General features: G+C 44.2%; 1 protein-coding gene and 1 long non-coding RNA gene across 2 annotated transcripts in view; one reads left to right on the plus strand and one right to left on the minus strand.

The window, feature by feature from the left end:
- The window catches only part of SLC1A3 (solute carrier family 1 member 3), a 40,252-nt gene extending 34,064 nt beyond the window's left edge, over positions 1–6,188 (minus strand). The window contains exons 1-2 of the mRNA XM_083466058.1: positions 5,961–6,188; positions 4,056–4,339 (exon numbers count right to left, since the gene is read on the minus strand). Coding sequence (XP_083322184.1) covers positions 4,056–4,236 — 181 coding nt within the window. The 5' untranslated portion in view covers positions 4,237–4,339; positions 5,961–6,188. The remainder of the gene's footprint in view (positions 1–4,055; positions 4,340–5,960) is intronic.
- A 4,221-nt stretch (positions 6,189–10,409) lies between these two features.
- LOC310689117 lies at positions 10,410–12,121 on the plus strand. Its single transcript, XR_014517337.1, has 2 exons — positions 10,410–10,607; positions 11,712–12,121. It is a non-coding gene; the product is annotated as an uncharacterized lncRNA (long non-coding RNA).
- Positions 12,122–14,754: the final 2,633 nt, after the last annotated feature.

Consider the following 14,754-nt stretch of genomic DNA (forward strand, 5'->3'; position numbering starts at 1 on the left):
ATTGTATGCCAAGACCTGCAATTCTACCAACATCATTCAGGTTTTTTTGGGGGGGGGGCACTAGAAAGGCTCATTTCCAAATTGTAATAGACATTTCAGAATATGTTAGCACACTAGAAAGATTGCACATCAAAACTTTGAATGCTGCAATTCAAGGTTTCCATGCTGTCCAATATGATTGACAAGACAGGAAGCAGCTCATGCGAAATCATTCCCAGTGGTTTCTCAAACATGTACAATGTCGCTTTCTGTTTTACTGCGACAAATGGAAACACCAAACAAAAATAGCTGTTGGTTCTGATGTTCAGCTTGCAGCTTGGTTCTGGGGAAAACAACAGCTCATCCCACACCCCACACAGAGCTTACAGAACCTCTTTTTTTGGGGGGGGGGAGTGCACAGCAGGTGAATCTAAGTTATCCTTAGAGGAACTGGGCATGAAAGGACTTTCTTTAAGTGAATCCACCTGTCCTTTTGGTTCCTTTTTACAATGCAGAAAGTTTTTCCCATTGAAACTATCACCCTTAATTCTGTAGCCACTCTTAATAATTGTTGGCATAGGTTTCCAGACAATTTTTGTGATTGCTTAGAGTTCCACAACAAAATGTGTGTGTGTGTGTGTGTGTGTGTGTGTGTTAGATAATATCAATCCATTAGTCTATGATTCTATACGGGGACCCATCTAAGGGCATATATATATGATGGTGCTAGACTGGTAATCTGTTAAAACCATAGAGTTCTAAGCCTATTCAATGCCCAAAGAGAGATTTCCTGAAAGGCGTGCGAGACAGTCTTTCCATTCTGAAGGAAATGCAATTCTTAAAATTGCTCACCAATATTTATTTTTAATGGAAGGTGTATCCACATAGAAACAGTTAGGATTCTGATGGTTACATTTCCAATACCTAAACAGTGACATCCTGTAGACTTTATTTGCAGCACAGCCTTACATAGGTCTAGTCAAGCCCCACTGAATTCAGTGAGGCACGCTCCCAGGCAACATAAGAAGAGACTGCAGGATCAGGCCAATGGCTCATCTGGTCTAACACCCTGTTTCCATAGTGGCAAACCAGATGCCAGTGGGAAACCAGGGAATGGGACCCAAACACAAGAACGCTCTCCACTCCTGTGGTTTCCAGCAACTGGGATTCAATGACATTACTGTCTCCAACCATGGAGGCAAAGAATAACCATCATGGCTGGTAGCCATCAATAGCTGCCACCTCCACAAATTTTCCTAACCTTTTTAAAGCTATCTAAGTTGGTAGCTACCACTGCCTCCTGTGGGAATAAGTTTCATAGTTTAACTATGCACCACATGAAGAAGTACTTCATTTTATTTGTGCTGAATCTTCCAATGCTCAGCCTCATTGGATGTCCATGTTCGAGTGAAGGGGTGGCCAACTCCCAAGAAACTGCGATCTACTCACAGTTAAAACTGGCAGTGATCTACTCCCTTTGGGGGGTTCAGGTCAAAGGTGTTTAGCTTTTCTTAGGTGGGGAAGCCCTGTTTTTGTGGGGTTCAGGTCAAAGTTGTTTGAAGGGAGCCAGTGATCTACCAGTGATCTACCACAGATGTCCAGTGATCTACTGGTAGATCACAATCTACCTGTTGGTTGTGCCTGTTCTAGTGTTATGAATAGGATAAAAACTCCCCCCCCATTTTCTCCATGTTATGCATCCTTTTTATAAACTTCTTTCATGACACCTCTTACTTGCCTTTTCTTTAAACCAAATCAATATGTCACACACACTACAGTCTAGGGGAGTCACTCTGTCCCCTTGACCATTTTGGTTGCCCATTTCTGAACCTTTTCCTACTCTACAATATCCTTTTTGCGGTGAGGTGACCAGAATTATACATAGTATTCCTAGTGCAGCCACACCATACATTTGTATAACAACATTATGATATTGGTAGTTTCCTTTTTCTAATTATTCCTAGCGTAGAACTCTTAAGTCATGTATGAACAAGTTTAAAGAACAAGTCCCAATACTCATCCTTGGGGGTACTAATTTTTCTACATCCCTTCGTTCAGAGAAATGTCAACTCATTCCCACTCCCTGCTTCCTGCTTAACCAATTCCTGATCCACAGGAGGACCTCTCCTCTTTTCCCTTAATTGCTAAGCTTACTCAGGGGTCCTTGTTGAAAACTTTTTTGAAGTCCAAGTACATTATATTAACTCTAATCGGTTTGTGAGACAGGTTCAGGGTCAGAGGACTTCAGCCTTACTTTTTCCTGAAGTACCACATCCTCCCCCGAAGACATAAGCTTCCTCTTGGGAGTCCAATTTGTTTCTTAAGATGAATCGTGGCATAAATTAACTAGAAGTTTTCGCTTGCAAGCCTAACTGCATTGGTTCACACCCAATCGGGCCATTAAAATGTAATGACAAAAAGGGTGGAAAGCTTGGGTCACAATCTGCGCGCAGTGCAAACTTTGGGAAAGTGGTCCGGGATTCTGTGCATCTTCTCACTGAACCAGACACCCCTATTAGCATCCTTGTGAAATTCCCACAGGAATATATCCGTGATGTGCAATCTTAGGAAGCAAGCTGGGTCAGTCTCTTTCACTGTATTCGGCAGCCTTTCTCTCTTGCTTTTAATAATAGCCAACACCTGATACTCTCCAAAATAAAGAATGCGACTCTCCAGAGTGCAAATGATTTTTGTTTGCAGAAAGCAGAACCTCAGAAATCAAATATTTTCATACACACCACACTTTCGTGAATTCTTTTCTTCCTATAAAAATATTTTCTCACAAAAGGAACCCGACAGCGATGGCTCAGAAAGCTACTTTAGGCGTGCCTAAGGAGTTGGACGGGCCTGGTGGGATCAAAATGGTTTTTCATTTGAATGGTGGATGAGAACGCTGTATCTTTTTAATGTTTCAAAAAGAGATTTGCCATGAGGCAAATGGGGACTACCAGGCCAAAGTCTTCTTGCCACGTAGAACTAGCGACCACACTGTTCTGTGGATTCAGGCCACTATAAATTCTTATCTGAAGGTTATATATATATATATGGGTGGATTGTAAACACAGCAAGGGAAATTCCCAAGCCAACTTTTTTCTTTCATCTCACCGAAGATATTCAAAATATATAAAAAGTGCAAACATTGCCCTAATCGGCTTTGTAAACAAAACCCAATCAGGTTACCTTCCATAACTATTATGCAGGTATATATCTTAATAGCTACTGAATTGCATGAGTAACACACAGATTTCTAAAAAAAACCCAAAACCAAACAAACCATAAACTCCTGACCTTGGCTGTGTGGCTGTAATTCTTTAACTGTGAGGGGGGAAAATAGCTTAATATTGAGGCTGTTATGTTCTCATTTTTGGATCTTGACTTTGTTCAAAATTAAGAGACACTGGAAACTTTGCTCTAAGAGCTACCAACTGGAATTTAAGCATGAACACCAGCAGAGGAAGATCAGCCTGACCCAAACAGGGTATAACAAATGCTTATAACTCAACACTTCGTTCTGGCCTCAAATAACTGATTTTCTCTCTTCTACCTTTCTTTCCCTTTACTCCTCTTCCCTTTTTAGTTTGTAAGTCTGATGGCTGGCCTCTTTCACTCTCTTTTTATTGAAGTGAGCTGCTTGGGGAGACAATAGCTGTCTGAAATGGTCTGAGAAGCAGGATAAAAATATAGTAAATAAATACGTAAGAGAAACACACCCTTGGGAAATTGCGCTGAGGCAGTAGCCAATTTTCTTTAATTGTTAAGAAGGATTAAGGGCTCATAAAAAGCGGCTTCTAATTAAGGGCTTTTTTTTTTAAAAGGAATCAGTAAAATAACTCAACCATTTTCCTCCTGATTTACACCCCTTGGAGCTCTACTGATTTAAAACACAGAGACGTGCAACTGCAGACCTGACCATCAACAGTGAAACTTTCACCAACTCCTGAACAACGCAGAGTGTTCGGATAGAAAACTTTCCAAGCCGGCAAGTTCTTCTCAATGGGGAAGAAAGTGGACAACAGCAACCGCTCTGTCCAAGTGATGTTTTTTCAAGATTTGTTGCCTCAGTCAAAATTACTCACCGACAATGACAGCAATGATGGTGAAGAGCACAAAAAAATTCCTCAGTAAGTAACTTTTGACATCATCCTTTGTGATGCTCTGCACTTTCTTCTTTGCCAGGAGAGTACGTTTCCGGACCCCTTGCTGAATGCGCTCCATCCTGTTGCCTGACCTCGTGTCTTCACCGTTACTTTTAGTCATCTATAGCTCACAACGCCTCTACTTTATAGATTTGCTGCTGTTAAAATCTCGGTGGTGGTGCGGGGTGAAAACTCCTTTTCCTTGATCAGTGACAACAGAAACCCTAAAAGAGAGAGAGAGAGATTGAGAAAGCCGAGTTTTCAATAACTGCCTTCAAAACCATGCAGTAGAAACCCAACTTTCAGCTCTTTTATGCAAACATTTTTTTAAAATAATAATAATAATAATAATCAAGGCATTGTAGTCAATATGGAATAATTTACACCACACCATTGGAGAATAGAGTCACTTGTATGAAGAGGGGCGCGGACACAATCCAGCTATTTTAGGGCGCAACGGTATGCGTGTTTATTCAGATATGAACTGCACTGTGTTCATTGGAGCTCAGCTAAGCAGCATATTAATGCATCCTCAAAATTCCAGTGCTTAGATTAAAGAACAGGTTTAGCACCCCCACTAAAAGCAACAGGACTTAAATTTGGCTGCGTTGCGTCAGGATATCTTACGGTTGCTTTAAAAAATCTATTTCCGATCAAATTACTTATTATTGTTATATATTTTGGGGGGGAATCATATCACACTTTAGCCAAATTTCACAGCTTTTGTGCAAATCATTTTTAGTTCTCTGCTGACAGTATATGAGTAATTTGCATTATCTTGTACATGACCCCAAACAAAAGCATGCAATCTATTCATCTGCTGTATTTAAGAAGGTTGCTCTTAGACACTTTCCCTTCCACAGGCACTACCTTCTCTTGAGGTATCCTGTAGTCTGCATATCAACTCAAAACAGGACAAATTAGAGTTTAAACCCCTATTAGAGGGACACTGCTTGCTTATTACACATTTACACTCACAAGTACTAATATTTTGATGTGCAGCTCACACATCAAACACCCAATTCTAAAGGTGTGCATGATTGGGTTTTTTAAAAAATCCTTGACTTAAATCCAACTTCACCTTCCACGTTTGATCGTAGTATTTAAGACAGCTGTTCGCGTCTCCCACTGCAAAAGTTATGAGGCTGACTCACAAAAGATTAGAAATGATGAGAAGCTGGACACAGACAACAAGATTTTCCAATTGTATCAACTGCTTCACATCTCTAGTAGCCGGTGGTTCCCAGCTACCGAAAACCATAGAAGTTTTAATAAAGTTTCTCACAAGTACCTGCTGAAACATTCATCCTCTCAGCCGTGCTGAAATATTAATTTCTGCATTATTTAGAACAAATTAAAGTTTCCCACTGTCTGCTGGTTATGGGAAGATATCGTTTTGGGGAAGGGGAATCCTATTTGTAAGGGGTATATTTTTTTTGCTGCAACCCTATACCCCCTTTTTTTTGGGAAACAGGTCCCACTGAACTTTGGGGAACTTACCTCTCCAGGAGACACTTCACAGGTCATTACGCTGTTAAAGAAATAGTCGCTCTTCTCCCGCATCCCAAATCTGGAGCCCCCCCCCCAACCTGTCCGTATCAATATCCTGGGTGCAAGGAGTACCCCAAAGGGAGACAGCATCCACTGAGGCAGGAAAGGGCCGGGGGGGTGCCAAGGGGAGAGGAAGGCATATGCAACTGGAGAAGGGATAGCACAGCGAGACTCTGAACCTCGGGGTCGCGGGTTCGAGCCCCACGTCGCGCAAAAGATCCGCGCACTAAAGGGAGTCCGGACTATACGATCCCCTCGCAACTCTACAATTCGAGATCGAGAGCGCGCGCTCACCTTTCCAGACTCCGAGCGAAGCGGGCGGGAGGCAAGAGGCGAGATTCCCTCCGGATCGAGCGGAGACCACGCGGGGAGGGTGGGAAGCTGTCCGGGGAAGCAGGAGCGAGAAGGTGGGCCGGGGGGCGCAGGCTGGGACTCTGCCGGAGGCAACTTAGAAGCGCAGCAAGTTAAGGAAAGGGGAGGAGCCGCGCCGGGCAAATGTGTGTGCGCGCAGGCGGCGGCGGCGGCGCCGAGGGGCGCTGGGAGGCGAGCCTGGCGAATACTGATGAGCCTCCGCGCTCCGCAGCCGGGGTGGCTTTCCTTTGTGCGCCCCCCGCCCCACTTTTAGGCCACTTTCACGCTTTGTCAGTTCAGCTTCCTTGGAAATGCAAACTCTGGACCCGGGAGAGAATGGCGAGCGCGCAAGCCTCTCCTCTTGCCTTCGTCGCCTTGCCAAACGAGAATTCTGGGTCTCCAGATAGCGTTATGCAGCATTATATACATGCATTTATCCTTTTAGGATGATGATGATGATGATAATAATAATAATAATAATAATAATAATAATAATAATAATAATAATAATAATTAATAATAATAAATAATTTAAAAAATAAAATAATAATAGTGGTGCAAGTGTGCGCTCTCTTTTCAAGTCTTCCTGTAGGAGGTCAGGAAACGTGTTGGTATTTTTATTTGTGTGTGCGTGTGAAATCAATGCTCTGTGAAAGCTGCCCCAGAGGGCGAGTAACCTGTCTGCGATTTCTCAGGAGTGAGCAGGACCAGGACAAGGGAAAAGTCAACAGAAGCACAGACGGCTCTTCTTCCTTTTGGTCTCCCTGCCCTCTCCCGTGACTCGTCGTTACGCTGCATTCAAGACAGGGCTTGTTCTGTCAGCGTTTTCTTTTAAAAGCCTCCCGAAGTAAATTCAAGCCCAGCCGAAACTTTCAGCGCTTTAGGAAGGCGTGAAAGGTAACGAGGGAAAGGACAGCTGCTTCGAAGTTTCTCTTTTGCTTTAATTTACCGCGCACCCAGGATGCAGACTTCCAAAGAATGAGCGCATTTTAAGATGCCGAGCGAGACGTTGCACACAGTTTAAGAGGAATGCTGGTGGCTCCTTCAGGCCACTCATAAGACATTTCCATATTTATTTTTACTCCCTGAGTCATGGATAAAAAAATGCATACCTCTATAACTGCAAACTTCTTCCCTGAGGTCACCTCCATACATTTAAAGCACTGTTATATCGCTTAAGAAGTCATTGCTTCCCCCAAAGAATCTTGGGAACTGTGGTTTAAGAGTGCTGACCTCAGAGTGCTATATTTCCCAACATCCATCACAAACTACAGTTCCCGGGCTTCTCCAGGACTGCTAAAGTGATAGAAGAGTGCTTTATGTAAGGACATAAGACTAGCTCTGATGGATCTGGTCAATGGCTAACCTGGATAAGTATCCTGTTCTCACAGTGGCCAACCAGATATTTGTGGGAAGCCAATAAGCACCAGCACTTGCCCCTTCTGCAGTTTCTGGCAACTGGTATTCAGAAACATACTGTCTCCAATCATGGGGGGAGAGTATAGCCATTGTGGCTAGGAGCCATGGAGAGATAGCCTTACCTGCCCTGAATTTCATTTATTAAATTTGCATGCCACCCTTTCACTCGTAGTTCTCAGTGTGGTTCACAAAAGAAAGATCTATAACAATCATAGTGCTTGTTTCTGGAGTATCACAGTTTTAGCCAAAGGCTAACTAGCAAATAGGGACGCGGGTGGCACTGTGGGTTAAACCACAGGGCCTAGGACTTGCCGATCAGAAGGTCGGCAGTTTGAATCCCCGTGACGGGGTGAGCTCCCATTGCTTGGTCCCTGCTCCTGCCAACCTAGCAGTTTGAAAGCATGTCAAAGTGCAAGTAGATAAATAGGTACCGCTCCGGCGGGAAGGTAAACGGCGTTTCTGTGCGCTGCTCTGGTTCGCCAGAAGCGGCTTAGTCATGCTGGCCACACGACCTGGAAGCTGTACGCCGGCTCCCTTGGCCAATAAAGTGAGATGAGCACTGCAACCCCAGAGTCGGCCCACGACTGGACCTAATGGTCAGGGGTCCCTTTACCTTTACCTAACTAGCAAATAGCAGTAGAATGAATCCTAAAATAGCAGTAGACATATAACCAGAGTTTTGTTGTTCGCAATAATGGAAGAATGTATATTGCAGATCAGGAAAGGTAGCACAAAAGTCAAGAGCATGGCAACATAGTTAATGGGCAGAGTCAAGGAAGGTAAAAGAGGGAAGAAGGTTTCTCTCAGTAAATGGAAATCTTTAAATCTGTTTAAGCTATGTTGGGGGCCATTACTACCCCTTGTGAGAGCAAATGTCATAGTTTTACTATTTTATTTATTTATTTATTTCATAACGTTTATATTCCACTTGACAGTAAAACAAAAGCAAAACCCCCCAAAGCAGTATGCACTGCGTTAAGAATTAATTTATTTTGTCTGCCCTGAATCTTCCATACTTCAGCTTCACTGCATGTCCCTGAGTCTTATAGGAGAACATTATGCATGAAGTAAAGAAAGTGGATACAGAGAAGTAATTGTGTACGCCTCTATCATGTCTAAACTCAAAAAGCCTGAAATGTTGTAAGCTTTCCTTATAGGGAAGGTGATCATTTTGATTGCCCTTTTCCAAACCTTTTCCAATTTGCCCAGTGGCCAAAAGACACTGACAAAACAACCCTAGATATGCCTACTTAGAAGTTCAGTAAGGTTCACTCCCAGGTAAGGGCACAGGATTGCAACCTGAGTGTCTGTCCAGAAAATAATCAAACTGAATCAGAACTGGGGTAGGTGTGGGGCCAGCTCTATCGTTAGGCAGAGTGAGGTAGCTCAGGCATCAGCAAAGTCTGTGTACCATGCAGATAGCTCTGCATGGCAAAGGCAAGCCTCATATGTGCTGCTATGTTAGTGTTGAAGTCAGATTAAATGGCTAGCCCAGTTGGCCTCTGTATATAGAATTTTGTGTATTTAGATGGCTGGCCATGGGTGGGAAAGGAATGGAGTATCTGGCGAACCAAATCAAAACATCAAACACAGTAAAACATCAACATCAAACATTAAAAACCTCCCTATACACCATCCCTGACAGCATCACTGACAGTATTGGCTAATAGGAGCAATTTTTAAAAATCTGGCATTGGCATTATTTACTGATTTCTTTAACAATGTTTGTTGACAAAGTCATTTGCAAAGGTCTGATGCGTTGCAGATAAGATGGTGAACTATGGAGGATGTAGGAACCAATCAGAACGGACTGCAAAATCAGAAAGTGCCACATGAATTTACCAATAGATGGAATGATTTTAGACTAGGAAGCTAGCAAACAGTACTTTTCGCTAGCAGTCATAATTGAAATTGGAAGTGTGCAACCCATTGAAAGTCTGTGGGAACAGGGATGATGAACCAGTAACACTCTAGATGTTGCTGGACTCCAACTCCCTTCATCCCCAGCCAGCATGGGTAATGCTTAGGAATGATGGGAGTTGTAGTCCAACACCATCTGCAGGGCCCATCCCTGTGCTTTAGAGGCACCATTTGAACACACACACACACACACACACACACACACACACACAACAACAACCCCCCAATAACCTCTAATTGTTTACCATGCCCAGATGATGTGGCCAACTGATCTCAAGTTTGGTGTGGAATATCTGCATGTTGACTGTGACACAAGGTGGACAAATTTGAGACAAATCTGTTGAGAATTGCAGTTTATGCATGTAATGGTGTGAATTAGTTAGAGTGGTGGAGGGGGACTCAGATTCTTCATGAATGCAATTTGGTGTTTTTTTTAGCAGCGACAATGTTGTGTATGTAAAGGACACATGCCATTTAAACTACTCAGCCAAAAAGGGAAAAAGTTCATTGTATGCAGCGCCTGATGTTAGCATGCATTTGCAAAAATACACATTTATGGTCACAGAATCGTTAATCACAGCAATCAAGACATATACAAATCATTTGCAGCAATAATTCTTATTTAAGAGTGCTCGTAGCTCAAAGTTGCTGTTGTAGTAATGACTGTTATAGCTACTCTTTAGCATTTGGACATTTCTTTGGCAGGAAGGGAGATATTGTCTATTGTGGTGAAAGAAACGAGCTCTGAGAAAATATGCAGATTTGGTAGCAAGGGAAAATGCAGCTTCAGGTTTTGAAAACAGGATGCCAGAAAGTCTTACATGCTGTGTATGCAAACTGCATGTATACACATAGCCTGGTCACAATGGCTGAGGTCATTACAAGCAACTCCATTATGTGGTTTTCTATAAAATACCACACTGCTTTAGATTATCCTTGGCAAGTATGCATCCAGAATATGTGGTAGGCAGACTTTTAGAAAATATTCTTGTTATGATAAGGGAGGAAAATAATTCTTTCATGGACCTGGTAGACTAGCCTACAGGACAGCAAGATCTTGGATGACATCATCATCAGCATTTACTTATTTACTTACTTACTTACTTACTTACTTACATACATACTTGTACCTCACTCATCTGACTCATTGCCCCAGCCACTCTGGGTGGCTTCCAACACAATATAAGCACAAGAAAACATCAGACATTAAAAGCTTCCTGAAACATGACAGCCTTCGGATATCTATGGAAGGTCGTATAATTGTTTATCTCTTTGACATTTGACGGGAGGGCGTTCCGCAGGGCAGGTGCCGCTACCAAGAACGTCCTCTGCCTGGTTCCTTGTAACTTCACTTCTCACAACTGAGGGAATAGCCAGGAAACCTTCAGAACTGGTGTCTGGGCTGAACGATGGGGGTGGAGATGCTCCTTCAGGTATATCGGCCATTTAGGGCTTTAAAGGTCAGCACCAACACTTTGAATTGTGCTCAGAAACATACTGGGAGCCAGTGTAGGTCTTTTAGGACCAGTGTTATATGGTCCCAGCCCCTGCTCCCAGTCTGGCAGCTGCATTCTGGATTAATTGTAGTTTCCGAGTCACCTTCAAAGGTAGCCCCATGTAGCACATTGCATTTGTCCAAGTGGGAGATAACCAGAACATGTACCACTCTGGTGAGACAGGCAGGTAGGGTCTCAGCTGGCGTACCAGATGGAGCTGGTAGGCAGCTGCCCTGGAAACAGAACTGACCTGCACTTGGTTCCCCATCTGTGGAAGCCTCTTCCCAGGGAAAGTGGCTAAAAATACACCATCAGAGATGCTTCAGTCAAATGCATGCCTTCTTCCACCACAGCAATGGTAAAATTAAGTACGTAAACTCTGAGGAAGAAGCAGAACATGCCCACATTTTATACTGGAAATGGGGGGAAAGTTCTTAGTCGTGCTAAAAGGAAGCGGTGCCAAATCTTCTTGACATGGCGACATCCCGTTCTTAGGAGTGAAATGCAAAATAGCCCTTAGTCTGCTTAATGTACTAAAATTGAAAAGAGCCTATGAGAGATGAGACAGGCACCTTAGAAAACAGAATTTAAAAGGCAAAGCAATGCAGGGGAAACAAGAGACAAGCTCATTAAAAGTGTTCTATGAAAGCTTGGCTCCAGAAAACCCCCGTCTCCATCCAGTCCTGTCTGCCACCCAGTGTTAGCTGAAAACTTGTGATGTGTTGGCAAGTGATCTTTGAGTGAATCCCATTGAGCAGTATTCCGGACTCACTCCATTCCATACGCTGGGAAATCCCACCCCCCCTGCCCATTGAAAGCAGCCATTCATATGACTCAGGTTTCTCTTTCCTTTCTTTAGAACCAGAATTCAACATCATTAACAAGGAGATAGGCCTACATATGGAGGAAGAAGCAGTTGCCAGGGGGGAGACAAGCATTTCCTCTGCATCAGACTGGTTCTTGAATGAGTCAGCAAGCAGAGGATGAACTAGGGTTCCACACCCCCAGCAAGTTCTCATCAATGGGAAATGTCCAGCTTTCATGCAAGGTCTCGATTCCTTTGTTCCATGCGACCCCCATGACTGGGATTGCGTGGGTGGCAACAGCCAGGCCCAAGCATCAGTTAGATGTGTGGAGGAACCCTTCTGTGGGTTTGCTTCTAGAGTTCAGGAGGTTCTGTATGAGAAAGTTTCCCAACCATTGTTTTGCAGAGGAAGCTCTGCTGCACCGCAAGTGAGTATGAAATGAGTGCATTGAGATGCAAATGAACTTTGCTTTGAATTATTTTTTTTTAAACCTTGGACACCCACAGAAATGATGTGTGATGGCCTGGGACTCGGGCTTGGATTCGGAACTGGAGGAGTCTCAGCCTCTGCCTCAGGCAGCATCTGAACCGAATCTGGGGCCTGATTCTGAAGAGCCCCAGTCTGCACAGGTTCCCCTGCAACAAGCACCAGCTGGGCCGAGTCAGGGGCCTGAGCCTGCCCTGGCTCCAGATGCGGGGATTACCTCATTGCCCTCTGCTGGGCAATCACATGCAGCTGCTCCACTACCAGTTGGGTCAGGAAAGGCTGAGGCGGCCTCTGGGTCTAGTAACCCACCGACGTCTCCTGAGCTGCAGAGACTCAGGTCTGAGAGAAGGAGAGACCTGAGTACTCGCAGGAGGAGTGCTTGCCTTTGGGCGAAACAGGGAGGTGAGTCACCGGGAGATCAGGACCGGGCGTTACCCCATCAGAGATAAAAGGCTGCCGGACACCGCCCCAGGTTGCGGGAGCAACATTGCTGCTTGCTGGAACCTGCCTGAGACCCTGTGCCTGACCTAGCCTGGTTTCCTGCCTTGGCCCTGTTGGGCTGACTCCTCGCGGAATCCTTGGATTCGGGACCGGACCTGGACCGCATTGCTCGGGTTAACCCCTGGGCCCAGTACATGATGTGCAGATGCTGCATACATGTGGATGGGTGGGCTACTAGCCTAGTAGTCATATAGAAATGATGCTTTGATCTATGGAACTGGCACCATATAATACTTGTTCTGCATTTGTAGGAAATTGATCTTTTAGTGTGGCAGCACCCAGACTTTAGAGCTTCCTGCCTATTGACATCAGGCAGGGACCGTCACTGTATTCATTTCAGCACCCGCTGAAAACATTTCTGGTTGTTGTTGTTTAGTCGTTTAGTCGTGTCCGACTCTTCATGACCCCATGGACCAGAGCACGCCAGGCACTCCTGTCTTCCACTGCCTCCCACAGTTTGGTCAAACTCATGTTAGTAGCTTCGAGAACACTGTCCAACCATCTCATCCTCTGTCGTTCCCTTCTCCTTTGGCCCTCAATCTTCCCCAACACCAGGGACTTTTCCAGGGAGTCTTCTCTTCTCATGAGGTGGCCAAGGTATTCGGCAAGCCTACCCATATATGTAGAATGCCGATGTGTGTTTTAATCCGTCTTTTTAAGTCTGCCCTTGATTTTAATTATTTTTTTGTAAGTTTTACGGCAAATATTTGTGTTTAACTCCGTTTACCAATACTTACATGGTTTTATTCTATTTGTGAAATGCTTTGAGGCTTTCTTTTTCTCTAACAATCAGGTGGAATTTAAACTTCACGAAATAAACAAATGACTAAATAGTTAGGCCATCTTTTGCTGGTGTATTTCACAGCGCTTGATTTGCCTGGTCTGATCTGTCATTTTTCAGAAGGATGTTGTAAACTCTTGAAACAGTAGCAATGCCATGAAGTGTGCAGGACATCCACAGTGGGAGGGCACTAGGTCAGGGTCAGTACATTGGCTTCACCTGCAGAAATTCTCATCCTCAGTCCCTAGCATCTTTATGGAGGGCCGGGAGTGTTCCCTGCCTGAAACCCTTAAGGACCACTGCCAGTCAGTGGAAACACTACTGAACCAAATAGACTAAGGCAGCGCCCTGTCTTCCTCTTCTAAAAGGTCTTTGAGTTCCCTTTTCCGAACTTTCTTTTACATTTCTGAACTGTTTTCTAAGCCCTCCACGTCATTTTAGAACTCTTCCATTCGGTCAAGTGCTCAAGATAAGCACCCCAGAGGCCGCAAGGGCATTCACTGCCCACAGTGGGATATTGCTCCGTTAAAACAACTCTCCCACAGCCCTGCAGTTCTCAAAACTCGTCGCTCCATTCGGGCACCTTTAACACAGCACAATGAAAGGGTTTTCTTTCTTTTCCTTTTCCTCCGAAATGCCCATGAACTACTTCCTGCTGAGAGCCCCACGCTCAGGATGCACAGCGGTGTTCAAAAACAGCACGGGAAATTCCATTATTATTATTATTTTTTAAAAGCAGAATAACTCGCTTCTTGTTCGGCAGCAGAGCAGCTGTGTAAATAGAAAAAGTGTTTGCAGGGCACTACATAGTTATTCGGGGGGCTTTCTTTTGAAGGCACACTGGGGGTCTTGCATGTGAAATCATCCAGACAGGTTCAATAATATACACATTTAGCATGTTGGAGTGTGTGTGTGTGTGTGTGTGTGCATAAACCGAGCATAAATTTAATCTTATTAGACTAGAGCAGATATCACGATTATTTCACAGAACTATACCTGTGTTTTAGTAGCAGGAAGGCAGACCAGTGCTACATGTAGCTCAGTATTGTCTGCATTGATAGCAGATCTCAAGTGTTTCAGGCAGGAAATAGTCCCAGCCCTACCTAGTGGACCTACTTGGGACCTTTTTTTTTGCATGGAAAGCAAATGCACTGCAGCCCTCCCATGCAGTCTCTCCTACACTTGTAACCAAAGGGAGGTTACAGCAGCAAGAAAAGAAAAGAAAACACGTCTTTCCCGCATCAGTCTCTACAGCCACAGCAGGCGCTGCAACCTTGTGCCAGGATTTACAGTCTCCCTCTCACACCAAGAGACAGCAAGCTGGCATT

This window comes from Podarcis liolepis (genome assembly GCF_965112155.1).
Source record: "Podarcis liolepis genome assembly, chromosome: 11".
Lineage (NCBI taxonomy): Eukaryota > Metazoa > Chordata > Lepidosauria > Squamata > Lacertidae > Podarcis > Podarcis liolepis.